The sequence below is a fragment of the Cucurbita pepo genome, chromosome LG06, assembly GCF_002806865.2.
Source record: "Cucurbita pepo subsp. pepo cultivar mu-cu-16 chromosome LG06, ASM280686v2, whole genome shotgun sequence".
NCBI lineage: Eukaryota > Viridiplantae > Streptophyta > Magnoliopsida > Cucurbitales > Cucurbitaceae > Cucurbita > Cucurbita pepo.
This window is the reverse complement of record NC_036643.1, coordinates 5,163,381-5,187,754: the sequence shown is the minus strand read 5'-3', so window position 1 is coordinate 5,187,754 and position 24,374 is coordinate 5,163,381. Positions and strand designations below refer to the sequence as shown.

Below are 24,374 nucleotides of genomic sequence, written 5' to 3'. Positions count from 1 at the left end.
TATATATATATATATATGAAAATTATGAATTAATGATTTTAAGATAAAATTTAAATTGATTGATTGATAAAAATATTTGTTTATAATTTTAAGTGTTTAAATCTCGGTTATTAAATTAATTTGTTTAAAAATTAAAAAAAAAGGAAAAAAAAAAAAGTTTGCAGCCAAACACCAACTTCTAGATCCTTGTCCAGAACCAAGTATAGCATACACCGACATCCAAACACCAACTTGTAGACCCTTGTCCAGAACCAGGTATAGCATACACCGACATCCAAACAGTCCTTTTAATTTCAGGGAGGTCTTCTTTTTCGCTGTATTTCTCTTTGCCAAAACCCTAATTTGAAGATTGGAAAAGAAAAATTAGAACAGAAGACTGATCTAAACCCTAATTCTCCGATAATGTCCCCTTTGATTTTCCGATCCCGATTCGTTTCCCTGCTGAAGAATCGCCATGGTCGTCTTATGAGCTCCGACCTCGCTTCGACCCCTTCCAAAGATGCGATCAATGCGTCTCAGAAGCTTATCTCCGATCAGATTCCACCTGATGTTCAAGGCCCTACTGGTTCTTCTTCTTCTTCTTCTTCTACCACTAGTAAGCCTTGGAATTTCCTTAAGTATAGTTTGATTGGTGCTCTCACAGGAGCAACTGCGGTTGCTGGTTACGCCAGCTACGGTACTTTCTCCCCTTCCTTTAACTTCTGATTTCTTGTTTAGTATGATGGAATTTGATCTGGTTTTTGTTTTGTTTCATGAATGAATTGGAGTTTTGAGATGATGATTTGTTTTTCAGCTTATAGTTATGATGAAATTGAAGAGAAGGCAAAAGCTCTTCGTCGTTCTGCTAGTCATACAGCTGCGGACGATGCTTCCGGTGTCGAGGTATGTGTTACGATGAGACCGGTCCCGAGTTTGGGATACTTTGACAAATTCTAGTTATTTTCTTTCGCAATTGTTTTCTATATCGAATTAGCGTTGTTTCTTTCCAACTCAAGCATGAATGAGTTTGTAACAACATAAGGGAAATATTGCGTGTTTGTTGGGATTTTTGGGATGGTGCAATTCCAATTTGATTTTCATTAGTCGTGGTTCAACTTATTTTGAGTTGTTTGTGTCAAATGAGGTTGCATGGTAATGTATGTTTCTTCCCCGTCTCTCTTTATTCATCTTCATTTATTTTGTGGTGCGAAGCATAACTTTTTGTCATTATTTTCTTTGGCAGAAAGTTCAGGGCATGCTATACTCCACGATAATGTCAGGTAGAAGCAAAAACCATCTTTTCTTATTGACCTTTCCAATTCAAACGCTTACACTTTGTACGACGTTAATCCTGGTTTACCGTTTGGATACCTTGAAACCCCTACTAGAGCAGAATAACTCTTTGGAGCTTATGTACATTGTAGAAAATAATTTAGGTTAGAGTCGAGATGAGGGTTTATGGTTTGGGGAGGGCAATTGAAGAAGTTGTAGTTGTTGTTGTTGAAATGGTAGAATGCAAGATGCTTTGTCCATTGGAGAGCAAAGAGACATAAATATGAAATGTGTGCCTCAATGCCTCAGCTGGTGCCAAAGTACATCTTAGGTGATGCTTGATAGAGTGTGTCTTGCCTTCACCAAGGTGGCTTTGATGCCTTTGCACGTATGCACATTTTTCAAATGCTGCACCTCTGACTTGACAAATTGAAGAGTTTCAAATATATTGTTATGCTTATTATATGGTAACTGGTTAACTCAGTATCATTAGTTAACAAAAAGAACCTCATGTTGTTGCAGCTCCTGCTAAACTCATTGACGTTTACCTGGATTTGAGGAAGGCAATTGAAGAGCAAGTTAAAGTGCGTACGTTATTTCAGTTTAACATTGCTCTTGGATGTTTATCAGCCTTGGTAGATTCACTTGTCGCTGACCATAAGTTTCTTGCCAATTTTAGGGTTATACTGAACCCAATGCGGAAATGCTTCTTCCAGAATTGCATCCCATGGAACGGCACGTGTTTACGCTTGTTCTAGATCTAAACGAGACTCTAGTATACTCTGATTGGACGGTAAGAGTAATAATAAAGATAATGTTGTGTTCTCGATGCCTTCGTAATTTTTTATTTTTATCTTTTTTGGTGGCTTAGGTTGTGGTTTTGGCCTTTTCTATATGTCTTCCTTTTTTTGGTCATATTTACTTTCTTCTTGTGAGAGTTGTTTTCATTGCCAAAAATGTCATTTTTAATTAGTGAATTTGTTGAATTGCATTTAAACTAGCCTTTTCATACAAGTTCCATTTTTTTTTTTTTAAAATTTCGTTGAAGTTTCCTTTTGATTTTAATCACCGAACTCTTCTTGGATATCATTGGATTTATTATTTAGTTTATGCTTGTACTTGATGTTAACAAAGACTTGTTGGGGTATTTTTTTCATTGGTTGTAACAACCTCTATTTTCTTCTAAAGCGAGAAAGAGGCTGGCAGACGTTTAAAAGACCTGGAGTTGATTCGTTCTTGGAACATCTTGCCCAGTTTTATGAAATTGTTATATACTCTGATCAATCAAATATGGTAATTTATTCTCTTTTCATCTTAAACTCGATTGCCACGTTTATAAATTTTAATCACAGAAAAAAGTTATATTTATTTTGTTTTGCTATTGCAGTATGTTGATCCTGTCATTGATAGGTTGGATCCCAAGCATTGCATACGATATAGGTTGTCAAGAGCAGCTACAAAGTATGAGAATGGAAAGCATTACAGAGTATGTTATGGATGAGAGTTTACTCTTCTTTTTTTCTCTGATAAATTCTTCTCTAGATATCTGGATCTTACAATTTTGCATTCGCCTTAGTCCTTAAGATAATGATCAGTTATTTTGAGCTAGATGATACCATAAATTTATCATTCTAGATTACTTATTTGCCATATGTATTATACTCAAATTTATTTTTTTCTGCCCGTCATAATGAGCATCTTCTTGCAATTCGTTTGGATGAAAAACTCGAAATAGACAAAAGCGATCAATATATCATTAATTTACGAATACGGTAAGGTAACCCATTCAAATTTTATTCAATTGTATAATGCACTTTGTTTGTTTTTCAAAAAATACAAAAAACAGGACCTGTCAAAGCTTAACAGGGATCCCAGGAAGATTATTTATTTGAGTGGCCATGCACTTGATAGTAGTCTACAACCAGAAAACTCTGTTCCAATAAAGCCATGGAAGTGTGAGGCAGATGATACAGCTCTTCTTGATTTTATACCATTTCTTGAATGTAAGCATTCTGATCTTGCTATGCATATGATGAGAATTCATAACTAGGGGTGATTTTGTTTGGTTAGTACGAATTTGTTTTCTGGTAACAAATGAACGAACGTTTACTTGAATATGCAGTTGTTGCACGAAATAGTCCAGCTGACATCAGACAAGTACTAGAATCATATAAAGGATGCGACATTCCAACGGAATTTATAAGACGTTCTAAAGAGCATCAAAGGTGATTATTTTTTTCTCTTTTTTTTTTTTTCAATAGTAGGCCTATGTCTTTCATTCGTTTTGAATTATGATTCTAGTCTGTTTACTTTTTTATTTATGTCTGTCTTTCCTTTGTTTTATTTTAGTCCATGTGCTATATAAATATGGCTTAATTCTAACATTAATTTTAGAAGAAACTGACCTGACATTACGTTGAAGCTAGCATGATGTCTTGAACCTGTTTCTTGTTTAAAGAAAAGAACAGAACAAAAAACAAGGGACCAAATAGTTTAAAACAAAAATTTACAAGGACTAGAATGATGATCCAACCTTTTTTTTTATTGATAAATGACTTTTTCAGTAATGGTGTTCAATTTCTATTATTCTGAGCTTGTGATGTCAGCAAAAAGCTGTATGTAGAAGGAAATTGTTCCATTGTTATCTGTGATTTATATTATTTGTAGGACACCTATAGATTTACATGTTCATGAAATTACCAATTGTCTAGAATATTCTTTTATAGTAGACTTCCGTGATTCACATGGGGGCTTAATTTACTATTTTTGCTTTAATTTTAGTGGCATTCTGGTTTTCTTGCATAGTTTGAGTATCTTCTATTAAAAGACATCTAATAAAGTTAAGTAAAAGTGCTTGCGAAGTAGAAAAGTTAGGTATTGTGAGATGGAATCAAATGAAATAACTAATTAGTTTATCTCAAAAAGAAATGAAGAAGAAAATATTCGAACATTGCTTCAAATGATCTAATATATGTTCTTGTATCAATTTTGTAGCATCCATCTTATGATTTCAATGCTTGACATTACATCAAATGATCTATATACGTTGCCTAAGAATCGATCGTCTTAATTAACGATGCAGGCGGATTCAAGAACAGAAGCAGCAGGGGCGAATATGGAAACGTTGAGATCAAAATAGTGTAAAAAGTTGATCAAAATTGTAGTGTCAAACATAAACAAAGATATCGTTTGGAATCAACTCCAGCCAACTTTCTTCATGCAGGCCAAGAAGCAACTTCAGATTGATTCCATCGATTTTCTCTTCTACATTCCATTAGTTGAAGCTTCTTGATAAGGAAGTACAGTACGTATTTTTTTTTTCTTTTTTCTTTTTCCTCTCAATTTGAATATCCCCCCATAAATTTTGCAACTTATTTATCCCATTATTTCTGGAGATGAGATGGTTTTGCCAGGCAAATGAAGTTTTGATATTGTGTCATGGATGCTCTTCTGAGTAATTCCTGAATAGCTATGACTGTCCAAGTTTGGTTACAATTATAACCCTTCGATTTTGTTTTTGTTTTTGTTTTTCTATAATTATATTTGTATAGATCAATATTACATCAAATTATAGTAGTTGACTCTCGATTGATTTGTAATTTTGATTCATCTGACTTCATATTTACCTTCTTTTGACACTAATATATTCTTGTTTCGAGTATTTTGACCACATCGACACTATCAATAAATAGCCTGCACTGGCTCATTGCTAGCCGATGTTGTCTTCTTTGGGCTTTCTCTTTCATGCTTTCCCTCAAAGTTTTTAAAACGTGTGCTAGAGAGAAGTTTTCGCACCCTTATAAAGAATGGTTCGTTCTCTTCTCCAGCTGATGGGAGATCTCACAATTCACCCCATTTGGGGTTCAAGAGAGAGGTTTTCGCACCCTTATAAAGAATGGTTCGTTCTCTTCTCCAACTGATGTGAGATCTCACAATTCACTCCATTTGGGGTTCAGTGTCTTCATTGGCACTTGTTTCCTTCTCTCATCGACGTGGGACCTCTCAATCCCCACCCCCTCCAGGGTTGCATTATGTCCATTCACCTTTGGGGCTTAGCTTCCTTGCTGACACATTGCCTAGTGTTTGGCTCTGATACCATTTGTCCAGTGTTTAGCTCTGATACCATTTGTAATGGCTCATGCCCATTGCTAGTAGATATTGTCTTTTTTGGGCTTTCTCTCAAGGTTTTTAAAACGTCAAGAGATGTTTCCACACCCTTATAAAGAATGTTTCGTTCTCTTCACCAAATGGGATCTTACATAGTAGGTGTGATATGTTTAGGAGATAAATTTCTACCAAATTGTCATGATATATTGGTAGATAGACAGATATAGATTATTGGTCATGTCACGTATGTTGATTGTGTCGAATGCAAGGACCAAATCGAAGATAATCCAAAGATGGATGACAGGGGTGCACATAAGAAGTTCGAAAATCAACCCGACCACCCGTAACAGTGTCGGTGAAGATTTTAGCTCAAATTTGTCATTTCCTAGATGATGTTGAAACTCTTAGGTGCATGCGGTTCAATTATTTACAAATGAAGAATGCATCATACATAGTAAATATCAATATCATGACACTTGCTTTTGTGCTCTTCTTCTTAGTTGGCAATTGACAAGTCACTTTCTTAGATGACTTCAAAGCTTCCCTCTTGCTGCTAGCAGGCAGATTCTGGGTCGCTTTCCTTCTTAGCTTGATGCCAAAGCCTTCTCCAACTTGAAAGTCTTCGTCAACGCCCACACAATAATAAACAGGGTATCAATTCTTCCCATCTTTTGAATTTTCAATTACTTTCGACTTTTCTTTTCTCGTCTTAATTGATCTCATGGGGGTAGGTCGGGTAAGTATTTTGGACCAATAAAAAGTATTGGGTTGGTTGGGTTGGTGACCCGACAACTCGAATATAGTTCACAACCCACTCTAATATTAGGTTGGTTGGGTTGACCTGAACAATTCGAATATAGTTCACAACTCAACTCTAATATTGAGTTGGTTGGATTGGTGACTCGAACAACTCGAATATAGTTCACAATTCAACTATAATTTTGAGTTGGTTGGGTTGATGACTCGAACAACTCGAATATAATTCGCAACTCAACTCTAATATTGAGTTGGTTGGATTGGTGACCCGAATAACTCAAATGTAGTTCGCAACTCAACTCTAATATTGAGTTGGTTGGATTGGTGACCCGAACAACTCAAATGTAGTTCGCAACTCAACTCTGATATTGAGTTGATTGGATTGGTGACCCGAACAACTCGAATATAGTATACAACTCAACTTTACTATTGAGTTGGTTGGATTAGTGACCCGAAGAACTCGAATATAGTATACAACTCAACTCTAGTATTGAGTTGTTGGATTGGTGACCCGAACAACTCGAATATAGTTCACAACTCAACTCTAATATTGAGTTGGTGGGGTTGGTGACTGGGTTGGTGACTCAAACAACTCGAATATAGTTCACAACCCAACTCTAATATTAAGTTGGATGGGTTGGTCACCCGAACAATTCGAATATAGTTCACAACTAACTCTAATATTAGGTTGGTTGCATTAGTGACCTGAACAACTCTACAAGTTCACAACCCAAAGTTGGGTTGTTAGGGTTGTTAGGTTGTTTTTTTTAAAAATTAATTTTAAAAAATCATACTTATCTACGATTTATATTACATTAACAGCTAAAATCTCAAAGACCTTAAATATCAAACATCCACAAGTTACAATGCATCACTAATATCAGTAATAAACGTCCATTGGATTATAACCCTATTTTCGAGTTGGTCGGGTTGACTTGACAAAAAAAAGTCAACTCACAAACTGCCTAAATTTTTAAAAAATATTTAACTCAATGTAACTGAGAATATTTGATTAATCCACCCACCTAAATGGTGTGAAAGTTACCTTATTTATAATCAAATAAATTACAAGAATATGGAAATAGTAATAAATAGAAATAATAATAAAGTAATAAGGTTATAATAAAATATCAAATATAATATATATGGTAAACTATAATTTATTACTAAATATCCTTAACACCCCACCGCAAGCTGAGCGTCGGATTTGAACGAACGTGAAGCTTGGATCTGAAAAATTCAAAGAGGTTGAGAAACACTTTTCGTGAAGATGTCAACAACCTGATTCAGAGGAGGCGTAGAGAAACACTTTCTTGGCCATCGAAAATTGCAGAGGGATCGCCACTCAGCGGCGATGCTGCCTTGGCTTCGGTGAGAATATGTCTAACCCATGAAGAGGGATTGTCGCTTAGCGACGATGCTGCCTTGGCTCTAGTGAGAATATGTCTAACCCCAAGAAGTAGAAGGGGAAACCTAGAGCAAGGGACAAAGACAATGTTGAAGCCGAAAGAGTCGCCACATTGGGCGAAATAGCCAATTTTGGCGAGAAGGGCAGTCGGAAGAGTTGCCACATTGGGGCGAAGGAGCCAATTTTGGCGAGAAGGGCGGTGGCAACTTGGTTGGTGAAGATGCCAGTGCGGCGCCCAGATTCCAAAGGTAAATCTCTGCTAAAGGTCGATGGGCTTATTGAGATTCTGTATATTTCCAAAGAGAACGCTGATGAAGATCCTAAGATTAGGGTTTTTGTTAAGGATGAAGGAAAAATTGGAAAAGGTGAGGTTGTATGTACAGAGTATGGCGAAGGATGATTTGGAGGTCAAAAGAAAGGAGCCGAAAAGTAATCAATCGGCTCTGCCTGCGGCAGCCATGGAGACTGCGCCTGCGGCATCAAAGCCAGCAGGGGTGGCGGAGAAGAATAGTAAATGATTCAGAAGCCATTGAAAAGAAAGGATCAGGGTTGCTAAACCAAAATAGCTCTATACCATGAGAATATTTGATTAATCCACCACACCTAAATGGTGTGAAAGTTATCTTATTTATAATCAAATAAATTACAAGAATATGGAAATAGTAATAAATGGAAATAACAATAAAGTAATAAGGCAAATATTAGATATTTGACTTATAATAAAATATCAAATATAATATATATGGTAAACTATAATTTATTACTAAATATCTTTAACAGTAACTTTTATAGTTTGTGTTAGATAGCCTGAATTAATCGAGTTATTGATCGATAAAAGCATCCCAAAACTATGCCATGGTATTCATTCATTATCGCAAATAAATTTAACTTTAAAAAGTTAATAAAAACGAAATTTCTACATGATTTAATTTTAATTTTAATTTTTTAGAGTTCAACATTTGTGACATGATTTTAGTCAACAATATAAGCATGAAGGGTTTCTGATGCATGATCTTGAAATCAACGGTCATTAGCTTTCAACGTGTCAATTATTTATAATTAATTCTTCCAAATTATTTTTTCCGTTATATAATCATATCCCACCAAGTAAAAAAAAAATAATAATAAATTAAATTAATAAAAAGAAAATATCATAAATAATAATATATTTAATTTGTGACGTGGCACTACAGTTGATTTCGGACAGGCGGTAGCCGACAAGTCACGGGCTTTTTCTGGGACTAAAGAACGAACCATGCCCACGCGCTGTTAAGGCGCGCTATTCACGCGCCTGACAAATCATAAGAAGGGAGCCAGCGCTATAATCTTAGATAACATCGTTGCCACGTGGGCCAGCTTCTTCAAATCATTTTCTTTTTATTTATTTTCATTTTCATAATTTATTAATAATAAAAATATTCACAAATATAAATGTTAAAAATAATTAAAACGAAAAACAATAATAATTTTTTGTCCAACGTTACATTTTTATTTTTGAATTTTGAATTAATAGCTGTTAATTAATTTTAAAATCATTTTAAAAAATTAGTAAAAACTAATTTAAATGCAAATTTTGGAACTTAACGACTAAATAAAAAAATAAAATTCAAAATATAGATATAACATTTTGAACGTTGAAACTAGAAAGGTCCATTTAACGTGCACGATTAGCCTCAAATAAAGATGATAATCCTTATTTAAACGAGGAACCGAAGATGATGAGAGACTGACAAAAATTTCTCTCTTTAACTGACTTACCTCAAATACAGATATAACATTTCGAAAGGTAGAAACTAGAGACGTCTAATTAACTGACTTACCTCAAATGGAGCTGTTAATCCTTATTTAAACGGAAAACGGGAGTTAGCTAAATGGGGCCCGAGACAAAAACTATATTACTTGTCTCTATCTCTGTCTTACCAAATTCCCGTTCAACCAATAAAATAGTATCGAATTTATTTAGATATTTTTACATTTTTTGTCAATAAAAATTATATTAAAAAATAAATTTATTTAAATTGAAATAGAAAGCGAGGACACACAGGTGACTTCTTTATATTATAATATAATAATATTTTGAAATTAATTTAAATAATAATAATAAAAAATAAATAAATAATATTATTTGTGTAGTACAATAAAATCTGTTTTACCTCTTTCAGTTTGTGTACTACACACCTTCTTCCTCTCTTCCTCTGTATTTAACACCGCACAAATGTCTTCTTCTTCCCCAGAATCCCCTCCAAATGGCCCGCCGTCTCCTCCTCCTCTCCATTTTCCTCCTCCTCCTCTCCTCCGCCGTCGCCCACAGCGGCCACCACGACGATGACGATGCCGGAGAGGTCGAGGCCACTCCAAATCTCCGCTCCAAGCCGCTCATTCTTGTTAAGATCGGCTGTCTTATTCTCATCTTTTTCGGCACTTTCATCCCTGGAATCTCTCCCTGTTTCTTCAAATGGAACGATGGATTCCTTGTCCTTGGTACTCAGTTTGCTGGCGGCGTCTTCTTTGGCACTGCTATGATGCATTTCCTCTCCGATGCTAATGAGACGTTTGGCGATTTGACTGATAAGGCGTATCCGTTCGCGTTTATGCTTGCTTGTGTAGGGTTTTTGATGACTATGGCGGCGGATTGTGTGATATCGTATCTCTATCGGAAACAGGACGGTGATTCTTCGATTGATGTTGAGATTCGAGGTAATATTGATTCTAGAACTCTTCTGATTTGAATTTTAATCTGGAATTTTTGTTCTGTTCTTCTGTGGAAATTGATTGTGGTTCTTCTTTCTTGTGAACTTCAAATTCGTTTTCTCGGAAAATCGTTAGTACTGATTCTGAATCGGCTATTAAACCGATGAATTTTCCTTCCAACTTTTCTGGATTCTTTGATTTTATCGATTTTCGTGGATTGAAATGAATGTCGAATAGAGAATCAAAGAGGATATTTATTTGCAATTTCACGCGATTGAGTAATTTCCTGAACTTGTCGGATCCAGAATCTGAGGAAACAACCAAAAGTAAAATAAGACAAAATTAATGATGAACAAATTAACTATGAACTTAGAGGTTGGGTTGGGGATTTTGAAAATCGCTTTCTAAAAGCTGCCTTCCTTTTTCATACCAATGAATTTAGTGGTTGGGAAAGAACAAATGAATTAACTAATCCAATTTCATCACAGTTTTATTGTTTTCTAAAAAAAAATATTAAATAATTAAGAACACTATTCTACTTTCCTTTTTTTAATTTTTACATTAGGTGTAAGTGGGTGGACTCATTTATTTGATTTCTAAACTTTAAAAATATATCATTCACCTTTCAGCTTTGTCAATTTTATAAATAGTTGATCCATTCAAAATCATTCTTACAAAATTATAATGATTTCATTTGTCACACCTTTTTAGTATGATTTTTTTTGAAATTTTGCTAGTTTGGACAGCGAATAGTTCAACTTTTGAGTAAATATGTGAGATTTAATGTTGGTTGGGGAGGGTTACGAAGAATTTCTTGTAGATTTGAGGATGACGACGATACATAACGGGCTAAAGCGGACAATATTTATTAGCGGTGGAATTTGGTTGTTACAAATGGTATTATAGCCAGACACCGGGCGGTGTGCAAGTGAGAATGTTGTACCTAATGGGGTCCCACGTAGGTTGGAGGGGGGAACGAACCATTCCTTAATAAGGGTGGAAACTTCTACCTAATAGATGTATTTTAAAACTGTGAGGCGGACAACGATACATAAGGGGCCAAAGTGGACAATATCTATTAGCGGTGGAATTTGGTTGTTACAAATGGTATTAGAGCCAGACACCGAGTGGTGTGCAAGTGAGAATGTTGGACCTAATGGGGGTGGATTGTGAGATACCACGTAGGTTGGAGAGGGGAACGAACCATTCCTAATAAGGGTGTGAAAACCTCTACCTAATATATGCGTTTTAAAATTGTGAGGCTGACGACGGTACGTAACGGGCCAAAGCGGACAAAATCTACTAGCGGTAGACTTTGGTTATTATAAATGGTATCAGAGCCCGACACGGGCGATGTACCAACAAGAACGCTGGCCCTTAAGAGGGTGAATTGTGAGATCCCACATTGGTTGGTTGGAGAGGGGAACAAAGCATTCCTTGTAAGGGTGTGGAAACTCTCCCTAGTAGACTCGTCTTAAAATCGTGAGGCTGACAGCTACATAACATACCAAAGTCGACAATATTTACTAGCGGTAGAATTTGGCTATTGTGTTCGTCTTTACACGACCCTCAATAATTATGGTGTTCTTTCACTGCAGGAGCTGCAATTTCACCCTCAAAGCTTCAGGTAACAAAGCTAAACTCAGCTAATCCTTCCTTGTAATATCCAACTTTGAACTCATTTTTTTGTGTAATTCAGGTCCATAATGGCAGCAATGGCCATAACCCACATCCACACGCAGCTATCACAACAATGGGTTCATTTGGGGACAGCATTTTACTAATCGTTGCGTTGTGCTTTCACTCCGTGTTTGAAGGCATTGCCATCGGCGTTGCAGAGACCGAAGCCGATGCTTGGAGAGCCCTATGGACGATCTCCCTCCACAAGGTTTTTGCAGCCATTGCCATGGGCATTGCTCTCCTCCGAATGATCCCAAACCGCCCCTTGTTGTCGAGCGCTGCCTATTCCTTTGCTTTTGCCATCTCGAGCCCCATTGGCATCGCTATCGGACTCATAATCGACGCCACGACAGAAGGCGCGGTTGCAGATTGGATCTTTGCGATCTCGATGGGGCTGGCTTGTGGAGTGTTCATTTATGTGTCCATAAACCATCTGCTTTCAAAGGGACACACAACCAAGGATTCAGTTGTGGTGGACAATCCCAATCACAAGTTTGTTGCTGTGCTTTTAGGAATTGGGATTATTGCTGTTGTAATGATTTGGGACACCTGATTCTCAATCATATATGGAGAATATATCTATTTTAGATCAGAGGTTTTGTTGTAATGTAAAGTTAAAAGCGCTTTTTGAAGCCGAGTTTTACTCGGTCACATGTGTTGTACAATTTCTAGTAAGAGATCAAAACGAGAAAGAAGCTTATTTGAACGTTCTCATGATGTTTGAAAAAATGAGTAAAGTTGACAATGGTATCCCTATAGACAAACTAAAACCTTGTTATGTCGTCATCGATCGTTGTCCATTGTCGAAGGAAGAAAGTCACGGGCCTTTTCTTGTAGGATGCTAGGTGACATGTTGCTAGTTTCAACTCGGTGGAATAAGAATTCATTGATTCCCTTTCTTGTTCATTAAGAGCGTTCGGCTGGTGTGTGCTCCTTTCTCGAACCAGAACAACTCTGAACGTTAGGAAAGATGAACCGCATAAGCTCACCGGGGTGGAGCACGGTCCGAATGCTCAGCTAAAATGTCAAACGAAAAGTCATAACTAATAGGAGCACCTCAGGAGAGGAGCGAACTCTACTCATTGCTGCTATCAACAGGTGAGTCGAGAAGAAGACTCGCTAAGAGATGGTGTTTAGAGATGGAACAAGGAGAGTCGAGAGATTTAGGAAGAAAATAAAATACTTAATTTGTGTAACGGTCCATACCCAGTATTCAAATTAAGATTCAAAACCCAAATTTGGCACATAATGATCCCGACATTCCCCAGAGACATGGTTATATTACCTACTTCTCGCTTCTCAAGAGTAAAGATATCCCCATAGATCGCTCGCATACATCCCAAAAAAATTCTTAGAGGTCAACCAACATAGTTCATATGACCGAGCAATCAAAAAGGAAGACGCACCTTATTTGTATAGGCAATGACTTCCAATTCTTCTAACCCTATCTTAGCTATCCTATCCTCAAGATTCAAGATTCCTCTCATTCAAATATAGTCTCGGTCCACTGTACTCCACCTTTACTCAGGTGTCTCAATCTTAAAAACTAAGTCAATTCCAAGCATCAGAGACCAAAAGTACAATTTATCCGAAACGGGTTAATTTTTATGTAAAGTCGAGATACAGGGCCCGAAACGTGTCCTGTAAAGACGATATTAAAATCAAAGTATCTGATTAGGCCTAAAATGATGATGGAACCAAAAAGCTATTACAGAAAAATGGAGTTTATGCATTAACGGCCTGTCCTCAGGGGCTCAGTAGAAGAAAATCCAGAAGAAATCAATACACATTCCCATATGAAGTTTCAAAGAATGAGTCAGAAGATTATACCCCAAGTGAGCTAAAGATCCAAGTTCAACGTTTTCTCCACGCAAATTGTCACAATAACAGGCCCTGCCAAGTCCCCCACAGCACATCCTGCACACAATCAAAGGACTCTAATGATTCAAAAACGAGTCACGATGCAACAGTACCGATAGTAACGATGGGTTTAGAAGGGTGTGAGAGCTTACCGATCCACTGGCCTGTCGATGGGCGGAAGAGGGTGGCGCCTATGCCTGCTCCAATGGAAGCGAAAACTAGCGATGTGCTACATCGGAGAGTAGCGCCTGCAATCTTCTTCCTTAAAAGTATGATTTTATCAGTTTCATCGCTTATATCGTCTTCTTTGGGCTTCACTTTTGCAGATATGTATCGGTAGATTTCGATACCGACTTGGACAAGCCATGAAGCTGCAACTCCTAGAGCGTGTCCTGTATTGTCAAGTCCAAGCAGGAAAACACAATGAGCATCTGAGAATGGTGATGGGTATATCTTTTTCGGGGCGTGGGGGTTGATAATGGAATTTAACCTCGGAATGTCGTCCTGCTAACTCTAAAGAAGTAGACCGAAGTAGGCAGTCCTCGTCCTGCCTTGCGAATGGCGGATTTCGGAACATCTGTCGTGTCAATAAATAGATAAGTTGGTTCATTACATTGCTAGCTACCAATTACAAATGAAAGAAAACTATCTTTAAATCTTGTTTGCCATTTCAAACGATGTCGAAAAATTAGGAACGGTGAGGATAGTTACCTTTAAGAAGCTTCCATGCAATACGCTGCGAAAAATAGTGGACCGAAATTCTTTCCAAGATGCGTCTCGTTGTCACGACGGTCGTCTGATGATATCCGAATAAAGTGATCAGTTAACTTGGTATCAAATGTTATAAGAAATATCTATTACGGAGACAGATGAAAAAAGAAGACATTGCAGAACAAAAGGTTCCAGAATAAGCAAGGCAACACAGTAGCTTCGATAGAGATATTGCACCCGGAAGCTGGTTGCTCGAGTCCTGAACGAAAAACTGTACCATTTTCCGAACATTTAACTCGAGCGTAAGCCATGAAATACAAGACTGTAACGACCCAGATCCACCGCTAACAGATATTGTCCTCTTTGGGCTTTCCCTTTCGGGCTTCCCCTCAAGGCTTTAAAACGCGTTTGCTAGGGGAAGATTTCCACACCTTTATAAAGGGTGTTTTGTTCTCCTCCCCAACCAATGTGGGACATCACAATCCACCCCCCTTCGGGGCCAGCGTCCTCGCTGGCACTTGTTCCTTTCTCCAATCGATGTTGGACCGCCATCGAATCCACCCTCCTTTGGGGCCTAGCGTCCTTACTGGCACACCGCCTCGTGTCTATCCCCCTTCGGGGAACAGCGAGAAGGCTGACACATCGTCCGGTGTCTGACTCTGATACTATTTGTAATGCCTAGATCCACCCCTAGCAGATATTGTCCTCTTTGGGCTTTTCCTTTCGGGCTTCCCCTCAAGGCTTTAAAACGCATCTGCTGGGTGGGGGAAGGTTTCCACACCCTTATAAAGGGTGTTTCGTTCTCCTCCCCAATTAATGTGGGACACGCAAAGACAGCATTTCAATATCGATTACGTTTATCGTTTAATCAATAGCCAGAAAGAAGATAGTATTTCAGTACATGACAAATAAGTGGGGTTAACACGATGCAATTTCGAGCGTTTGACGAGGAATGGGCTGATAAGCGAAATGATATGAAAATTCAGGATGCTCCAAACAGTAACTTCCGCTAAGAGATCAAGCAGTTTTCACTAATGAAGTATCACATAGTTCATGGAACACATAGGTGACATTCTATCCTCAGAGCAATAAGACCAATACGTAACTCTACAACCGTTTAACCCCACGACGAAGGCAGGCAGTAAGCAAGCTACCGAGTTGTGAGGTCCCACATCGGTTGGAGAGGGGAACGAAGCATTCCTTAATAAGGGTGTGGAAACCTCTCCCTAGTAGACACGTTTTAAAACATCGAGGGGAAGCCCAAAGAGTACAATATTTGCTAACGGTGGGTTTGGGTTGTTACACGAACGGTATCAAGTATGGTTTCAGACCTAACCGTACAGAGGGAAAAACAACTCGACAAGTTTTAAAAATTATTAGAAGACTTCATAAAAGCTTTTACTCAAAGCAGACCAAAACACAGATCAATTAACGTTGATTCCTTAAACTTCAAAAGAAAAAAAATGGAGAATGGGTAATTCGACAAACCTCACGAACGATTTGCTTGATGGACTTTTTAAACGGAGAAACTAGATCAACTTGCTGCTCTTCTTGAGCGTCGTTGAAGAAGTCCTCATCGTCCTCGTCTTCCAACTTTGCACGGGGCTCCAAAAGAGGCAAATAAAACATCAGAAACGACCTCAACGTTGTCATACCGAGCATCCTCCATTGAAAAGCAGAGAATAATGGCTTTAACTCAATGTTGTACTCCTTTGTAGTGTATTGAAGAGACTCATGCTGAAAGATTTTCCTTGATGCACTCTGTAGATTTGAGAGATAGTCCCCGGTCACGTCCACACCGGCATCACAATGAGCAATTGGAATCCGGTTACTGTGTCGTAGCACGACCAGTCATGTTAAGTAACCAACCATAGGTAAATCATAGTATAAACTGACTAGAAAGATGCAATTTCATGTAAGCGAAATCCTGATGATAGTAAATCTAAGAACGCTTGCAGATTTCACGTATTCAGTTTTCGAGAGTCTATCATCCTTCATATGAAGCTCAAAACTCGTTCACCTAAGAACTGGATTAAAATCTAATCCAGCTCTGAGAGTTAATATCGAATTTAAGTTGTTAATCATTTGTTTTTTTTAACAGAAACATCATAGAACTTCATTAAAACCGCCAAAATATGAACGCCCTAGAGGCCGAGGTAGAGGACCCTGTTAGAAATCACGAATCTCCACAATGGTATGATATTGTCCACTTTGAGCATAAGCTCTCATAGTTTTGCTTTTGGTTTCCCCAAAAAGCCTCTTAACAATGGAGATGTATTCATTACTTATAAACCCACGATCAACCCCTTAATTAGTTGATGTGGGGACTCCTCTCCCAACAATCCTCCCCTCGAACAAAGTACACCATAGAGCCTCCCCTGAGGCCTATGGAGCCCTCGAATAGCCTCCCCTTAATCGAGGCTCAACTCTTTCTCTAAAGTCCTCGAACAAAGTACACTCTTACACTTGAGTCACTTTTGACTACACCTCCGAGGCTCAAAACTTTTTTGTTCGACATTTGAGGATTCTATTGATATGGCTAAGTTAAGGGCATGACTCTAATACCATGTTGGAATCATGAATCTCCACAATGGTACGATATCGTCCACTTTGAGCATAAACTCTCATCGTTTTGCTTTTGGTTTTCCCAAAAGGCCTCATACCAACGGAGACGTATTCGTTACTTATAAACCCACGATCAACCCCTTAATTAGCCGAGCTGGGGACTCCTCTCCCAACAGACCCCGCCAAGGAACTACATGATAAGCTCTTTCCAATTGATAATAATCATCAAAAGGCTACAGTTACAAAAGAATTTCAAATTTGAAGATAACTATCATACTTCACCATAAAGAACATGATCTAGATGCAAATTTGCATAAAACAACCCATCCCTAATCATGTAAACTGAGAACTGCTAATGAAAAATCAAACAAAAACACGTTCTCAAACAGATAAACAATGATTAACAACTGATTACTAACGATTTGCACAAACAGAATCAGTTCATTTCAAATTTGAAGAAGAACAAATGAAGAACTCTATCGTTTCATCAAAACTACAAATCTCAACAGACGAATCCAATTCAAAGAAACAACCAGCAGATAAAAGTGAATTTAAAAAAAAAAAAAAAATTAATCCGATCATCTCGATAACGAAGAAATCAAACTCAAGACAAGAACATCGAAACCATTGACGCATCAACACATACCCTAAGAAAGCTCTGAAGGCAAAAGGGGTTCCGGCAGCGGCAGCGGCGGCGGAGAACGCCCCATAAGAGTGGAAGCTTTGCGGTGCGTTGACGGCCGGATTTTTCCGTAATAGATCCATAACAATAGCAAGACCCGCCATTGTTGAACTGAGTTTAGAAATCCAGAGAGGAAAAGTTGATCAAATACGAAACAGATTTGATTTTACGGCTATTGGATAGAGATTCTTGGGCTGAGTGTGAGCAACAAGCAGAGAAACCCAAGATCCAAAAATCGCTTTTTAATGAGAAAAAATCAGCTCGCCCATGTTTACTAGCACAAGGAAACTCACCCTGCACCCATTGATCTTTTGTAAATTCCCAAAAAAAAAATAATAATAAAAAATAAATAAATAAATAAATAAATATATATATATATATATATATATATATATATCAATTCTTTTCCTTTTTTTAAATTAATAAAAATACCTATAAATTTTGTATTTTATCTAAAAAAATAATATTTTTATTTTTAAAAAGTTTAATAATACTTTTAACTTCGAAAAAGTCTAAAAAAAACATACACTTTATTTAAAATTTTAATAATATTTAAAAAATATTCTTAAATTTAAAAATTTTCATTAATACTTTTCCACTAAAAAAAATTAAAAAATACTTATGTGGTCCGTATTATATTAATATATATATATATATATATATATATATATATATTCTTTTTCCTTTATAAATTAATAAAAATACCTATAAATTTTGTATTTTATTTAAAAAATAATCTTTTAATTTTTAAAATTTTTAATAATAAATCTAGTTTAAAAAAATACTTTATTTAAAAAATACACTTAAAATTTTAATAAGATTTAAAAAATATTCTTAAATTTAAAACTTTTCATTAATATTCTTCTATTAAAAAAAAATACTATATTGTCGGTATTATATTAAAAAAATCTATAAAATTTTAAAAGTCGAAGAAATACATTTGAAAATCATTTAAAGAATTGAAGAAAACAACGTTATAGGACTACAAGCAAATAAAGAAATATCAGAGCTTAAATAACATATAACTCAGGGTAGGAAGAAATGACGACTGGTCATCTTCTCCTACAGTACATTTTGGGGTATTTTAGTTATGGCGAGCGTAGACATGGTTTTGGTGAATGGTCATATATCCTCGTATTGACCCAACGTGAAAATGGCCTATCTAGGATGAAAGCATGTAAAAGGGGTTTGGAACGGGTATGCAACCATGGACAACAAGTCCTTGACGAGCAAGAACGAGACATCTGTCATGCAGCCATAGGCAACACGTGCTTGGACAAACATGACTGTGACATCCTCCCTATTTAATGGAAAAAGTTCGAAGAAAATTGTGCTGGTATTCTTTTATTTTTTCGAAAGAAAAATGTAATAATTTTAGTAATATTTTGGAGAATAATAATTTTATTTAGTTTATTTTGAGTTGATTTTAAATAAATGGAGTGAAAATAAATATTAATAATTAATAAATGGTATATAATAATTGATATAATTATGATATAAATTNAAAAAAAAAAAAAAAAAAAAAAAAAAAAAAATTATTATGGTTGAAGTTAAATATATAAAGCGCGTCTATGAACTTCATAAATCCCTCCAATAGTTTCGAAATGCGTCCCAAACCTGGCCGATCCTTATCAGAATTTCTTGCCGTCGAGCCAATTCACGATCATGGTGAAACAAATCTCTTCTTCAAAGTTTCAATGCCGATTCGAGTTCCAAATGATCCTTAATCTGCTTGAAATATGCTTTCGAATCAACAGATTCCGATTTCAGTTCTGTCTGTAATTACGGTGAATCTGATTTGTTAAAGTTTCGTGCGCTTAATCGCTTGTTTAAGTTCTCGAATTTTTTCTTTCTTAGTATGGATGTGAGCGACGTTAACAAAGTTTGGGAAATTAAAGCCTTGAAGAAGAAGGCTGGAGAGAAAGAAGCAAAGGAGATGCTGGAGAGAATTGCCAAACAAGTCCAACCAATTATGTGTAGGCACAAATGGCGAGTCAAGGTTCTTTCGGAGTTCTGGTAAATGTTATTTGAAAATCACTGTGCCTTTTCTCTTGGTAGGTTGAAGTTTCAACCATGTTGTTTCGTGTTCATTATAATGGAAGGATTGTAATTTTTTGTTGTTGATTTTCCTCTTGGATTCTATCATATTTTACATTGTTCTTGGTGGATCTGACGAAATGAAAATGCTGAAGATATTAATTTTCATTTTAATAGTTTTTGTTGCAAGGAATGATGAAAAGAGAAATTTGTTTAACCAAATCAAACTGCCCAAAATGTTCATTCTTGGTTTATCCCTGTGCTTTTTAATCTTGTGATTGGTAAGGGGAAACAATGAATTTCCTACTGTTGTTGCTCTATTCTTGATGTATTCAAATATTCTGGTGTCTATTTTTTCCTGCATTATGATTTGTTGATAAATTTGCAGCCCAAAAAATCCAGCACTTTTAGGGGTAAATGTGGGACGTGGAATTCATGTGAAGTTGAGGCTTCGAAGGCCAAATAGGGATGGAGATTTCTTCCCCTTCAATCAAGTGTTGGATACAATGCTACATGAGCTTTGCCACAATCTCCATGGCCCTCACAATGCCAATTTCTACAAGCTTTGGGATGAGCTTAGAAAGGTTTCTGGTTGGCGCTTATTATAACCCTATTGCATGCCAATTGATTGACATAATTATGGTTAAAGCAATTGGCCTGATCAGAGATTAAAGTAGTGGCATTGTCTTTTTGATATTTATTATTAAGTGCTGCAAGGAGGAGGAATCGTCTAATTTTGTACTTGGACTAGATTTTGCTGCTTTTAGTTCTTTGCGTTTCATAAATGTTCATCATGTTTTACTGCCTGATTGCAAATTTGTTTTCCATTTACAACTCATGGGCATATATTTTACTTAAGAGAATGTTCATCAATGTAATCCCATGTTTGTATTTTTCTATTTTATTCTTGGAAACTTACATTTTGATTGGACATTTCCTCTTATCATGCATCCCATTTGATGGTTTTTGTAAAATGAAGGAATGTGAGGAGTTGATGGCTAGGGGGATTAGTGGTACAGCACAGGGATTTGATATCCCGGGGAGACGTTTGGGTGGTAATATGCATCAACCCCCTCTTTCTTCCCTCCGCAAATCTTCCCTAGTTGCTGCAGAAGGAAGAAGACGTTTGAGATCTCTACTTCCATCTGGGCCTAAACGGCTTGGTGGTGATAGCGACATCATGGTCGCACTAAGTCCTGTACAAGCAGCTGCAATGGCTGCAGAAAGGAGGCTTCAGGATGATATTTGGTGCGCTTCATCTCAAGCAATGCCTGTGGATGAGGATTGCTGCTCTGATTTTCCATCAGAAGCGGCGCTTCCCCCCCAAGCAGGTGAATCAGGGCCGTTTAGCAATCCAAGTCAGGGTGTGGATGCATTACACCATAAAAGACGTCGTGAGTCAGAAAGGAGTTCTATTAAGTCATCCAATGGTCACCTGAAACCCGATTTTGTTGATTTATCCAAAGATAATGTAATCCCTGGTTCCTCTGCTGGCTATGATGCCGAATCAAATAAGCGTCACAAAATGACATATAGAGTTCCATTTCCTCAATCTTGTGCAGAAACTACCTCAATAGATCTTCCCTGTTCATCCTCTAATTTGATGCCAATTCATGATGGAACTACTCATCCTGGAGAACTTTCCATGTGGGAGTGTGGAAATTGCACCTTACTGAATCCAGTATGTGTTCTGAACTTCATTGATTCATATATTTGATTACTATATGAACATCATCGTTGCACAATCTCTATACTTTTCCTCAACGCATGCTTGGACTGGAGTGAGAATTGTAAAAATTAGCACCATAGATTAGTCCTTTAATTTAACTTCACATTGCTACATATAAAAATGTACATATTTACCTTAAAGTATCATTATGGGCACGTTTATTATATACCGTCCTGCCAAGCTTCTCACTGTTTGTTTTTTCCATGCCAATGTTCATTGTCATGCAGCCACTAGCTCCAATATGTGAGCTCTGTTTCTCACCAAAGCCAAAAGCTGCTGATACCAAATACAAATTCTGGTCATGTAAGTTCTGCACCTTAGAAAACAGTGTGAAGTTGGAGAAATGCTCAGCCTGTGGTCAATGGAGATATTCTCATGGCCAGCCAGTGTCGACTCGAGGACCAAATATTGGCACGTGAGACGCTTTTGAAATATGCTTGTAAGGCTTCTAAACTACATTATAAGTTAGCTGATTGCTAAGAAAATTAAGCTGCATTTCCTGCCTTTTGAAATTTGGGATGCTTCTGCCATTTTCCTCCCAAGAGACTAGCCATTTCTTCAAGCATGCTTTTTATGAAGTTTTGAATCCCTTGCTCATATTTATGTAAATTGTCTTCCTCCCATAATGCAGTGAAGTTTGATGTCTTCTTCATTCCTTTGGTTCGAACTTAATATATAGTCAGAATATGGTATTGCCTTAGAAGAGTCTGAGGAATCTTATGAGTCAATCTAAGAAACTTTTCTTCATCCACTAGGAATGTGAGATCCCACATCGGTTGGGGAGGAGAACGAAACACCTTTTATAAGGGTGTGGAAACATCTCTCTAGCTGATGTGTTTTAAAAACCTTGAGGGGAAACCCAATAGGACAATATTTTCTAGCAATGAGCTTAGGCCGTTACAAGGAAACTGGCCATTTTTAGAGCTTCGTAGAGAATTGTTCTATTGTGAGAAAATATTTTCTCATGAATACTATCAGCATTGTATTAAAAGAATTAGCAAGCTAGTCAAATCAAATCAAGACCTATATATATATATATGCTAGTCATAGTTTTATATCGATCATATACTCTCAAGGCATGCATGATTTTGATCATTGAAACATTGAAAAAGCATTAATCCATAAGTGTTGTTGTAAACTGATTTCTCTGCAATAAATAATCAATCCAATAATTCAATTCATGCCTATTATTTAAGTTTGTTTACAGTAAACTAAGCAAAAAAAGGAAGTAGATAACCACTAGAAAGAATTATAAAATGTTCTAAACATAGACGCTTGTTTCTAAATACTCTTCGGCGTTGATATAATTGTTGCTACATTTTTGTTTGTTATTCCATCATTGGAACTCAACATGATGGTTGTTCTATTAATGTTTTTTGTATTGGAAGTGTCAAAAGTTGATATTCTTTGTGTTACATCTCATCATAGGTTAAGCCATTGTTCTCCATTGATGAAGTTCCTATCCACGTAAGGTCTCACTTCCTCGGAGGTGAAAGTCCTTGCCCATGGCACCCAACCTTTTGTGTTAGCTCCACTGCCCCTGCATCTATATTGCCCAAAAACTGCTGTCCTGTGTGTGGATAACAATTGAAAAATTCTATTAGGTTAGCTTGATTCATGAGGTGGAGGGATATTTATAATTCTTATGAGTGTTCGGGTCAACCTATGCCCACCTCGGTTAATCTCACAGGATGTGTGTGTATGTGTCGGGGGTCGGGGGGTTGTTATTGTAAGTATACTTTGCCTTTGACCTTTGTCTTATAACAATATTAGCTTGATTCAAGAGGTGGAGGGATATTTATAATTCTTGTAAGTGTTGGGGTCAACTTACACCCACCTCGGTTAATCTCACGGGATGTGTGTGTGTCGGGGGGGTCGTTATTTGTGAGTGTTCGGGTCAACTTACGCCCACCTTGGTTAATGTCATGATATGCATGTGTATGTGTCGGGGGATCGTTATTGTAAGTATATTTGCCTTACCTTTGTCTTGATGGGTCGCTCCAGTCGCTCCATCCTAACGGACTTATCATATCTTCAATATAACAGTAAGAATATATTGTTCTTGAATAGGTCCCCCATGCTCTTCCCAGGAGTACTCTGCCACTTCCATTAATCACGCAGCGCACGAAAGAGAACCCGGTGTCATCATCCGGCGAGCTCCGATGATGCGCTGCTATAGCTCCAAAGGTCTCCGCCGTGGAAGTTATCACACATTGCTGGTTTTCAAGAGAGAAAAACAGACAAACATCAGACGACAAGTTCAAAACTCGAAAGGGATCAACTACTTGTCTAGATCTCGTTACCGTTACCTCATAGAGCGATCTAGCCGTACCAAATATGAAATCAATAGTCCCTTGAATGTGACATTGATAGAAATAGTGTGTGCCCATATCATCCAAAAGTGTATCTTGTTGTCCCAAGAACTTGACTCTATAAAACATAGCCTTTTCTCCTGAAATCCTTAGAGCCACAGCTTGTCTTCCCTTATCTCCAGGCGCTGAAACAACTGTGTTCTACAAACCAAACCACATTGAACTTACAAAACTCAATAACTTCATACTTAATACTCTTATCTTTGTTTATCTTTGTTGTTTATGCTGCTAACCTCGAATGTGATTCCTGATGCACAGAAGTAGTCGGAGTCGATCGCAACCGTGGCTGTTCTATATGTCCCGAGCTCGAGTCCGCTGACATCTTTGTCGGAAGCTTTGCTGTTCGATGTAATTACAGTGTCTGTCATTCGTCTCCTGTTTCCTATCAATGAAATATATGGCTTGGTGATGGGTATGTATACCTTCTCTCTGCAAGTTCATATTACAATACACTTTAGTTCATCATCAAATCTTGGTTTTGTAGATCAATTCAAAACAATATATATATACATACACACACATATA

The 24,374-nt window shown here is 37.1% G+C and overlaps 5 protein-coding genes across 10 annotated transcripts in view; 3 read left to right on the top strand and 2 right to left on the bottom strand.

The window, feature by feature from the left end:
- Positions 1-317: 317 nt before the first annotated feature.
- On the top strand, positions 318-4,876 carry LOC111796456 (mitochondrial import inner membrane translocase subunit TIM50). Its single transcript, XM_023679064.1, has 10 exons — positions 318-676; positions 794-882; positions 1,223-1,259; positions 1,774-1,835; positions 1,931-2,044; positions 2,440-2,544; positions 2,639-2,737; positions 3,098-3,254; positions 3,374-3,476; positions 4,334-4,876. Exons 1-10 carry the CDS (start codon positions 403-405, stop codon positions 4,377-4,379), a joined length of 1,086 nt encoding a protein of 361 aa, XP_023534832.1. The 5' UTR covers positions 318-402; the 3' UTR covers positions 4,380-4,876.
- Positions 4,877-9,768: 4,892 nt separating this feature from the next.
- On the top strand, positions 9,769-12,605 carry LOC111797110 (zinc transporter 11). The gene is made up of 3 exons (XM_023680011.1): positions 9,769-10,219; positions 11,812-11,840; positions 11,913-12,605. The coding sequence occupies exons 1-3, from the start codon at positions 9,769-9,771 to the stop codon at positions 12,444-12,446; spliced, it is 1,014 nt and encodes a 337-aa protein (XP_023535779.1). The 3' UTR covers positions 12,447-12,605.
- Positions 12,606-13,476: 871 nt separating this feature from the next.
- LOC111797111 lies at positions 13,477-18,025 on the bottom strand. Its single transcript, XM_023680012.1, has 6 exons — positions 17,676-18,025; positions 15,953-16,295; positions 14,465-14,549; positions 14,244-14,330; positions 13,906-14,145; positions 13,477-13,810 (listed from the first exon to the last, which is right to left on the bottom strand). The coding sequence occupies exons 1-6, from the start codon at positions 17,813-17,815 to the stop codon at positions 13,734-13,736; spliced, it is 972 nt and encodes a 323-aa protein (XP_023535780.1). The 5' UTR covers positions 17,816-18,025; the 3' UTR covers positions 13,477-13,733.
- Positions 18,026-19,278: 1,253 nt separating this feature from the next.
- On the top strand, positions 19,279-24,368 carry LOC111797532. 6 transcript variants are annotated; one of them, XM_023680556.1, is made up of 6 exons: positions 19,279-19,480; positions 19,569-19,727; positions 20,137-20,332; positions 20,728-21,429; positions 21,705-21,916; positions 24,108-24,368. In XM_023680556.1, exons 1-5 carry the CDS (start codon positions 19,377-19,379, stop codon positions 21,894-21,896), a joined length of 1,353 nt encoding a protein of 450 aa, XP_023536324.1. In that variant the 5' UTR covers positions 19,279-19,376; the 3' UTR covers positions 21,897-21,916; positions 24,108-24,368. The 6 variants fall into 6 exon arrangements, with proteins under 6 accessions (XP_023536324.1, XP_023536327.1, XP_023536323.1 ...); XM_023680559.1 differs by lacking the exon at positions 24,108-24,368 and adding an exon at positions 23,548-23,668 and having other exon boundaries at positions 19,279-19,379; XM_023680555.1 differs by lacking the exon at positions 24,108-24,368 and adding an exon at positions 23,548-23,668.
- The window catches only part of LOC111797534 (pectinesterase QRT1), a 2,607-nt gene continuing 1,132 nt past the window's right edge, over positions 22,900-24,374 (bottom strand). Inside the window, exons 2-4 of the mRNA XM_023680561.1 lie at positions 24,083-24,278; positions 23,458-23,990; positions 22,900-23,047 (exon numbers count right to left, since the gene is read on the bottom strand). Of these exons, the coding sequence (XP_023536329.1) occupies positions 22,900-23,047; positions 23,458-23,990; positions 24,083-24,278 (877 nt within the window). The remainder of the gene's footprint in view (positions 23,048-23,457; positions 23,991-24,082; positions 24,279-24,374) is intronic.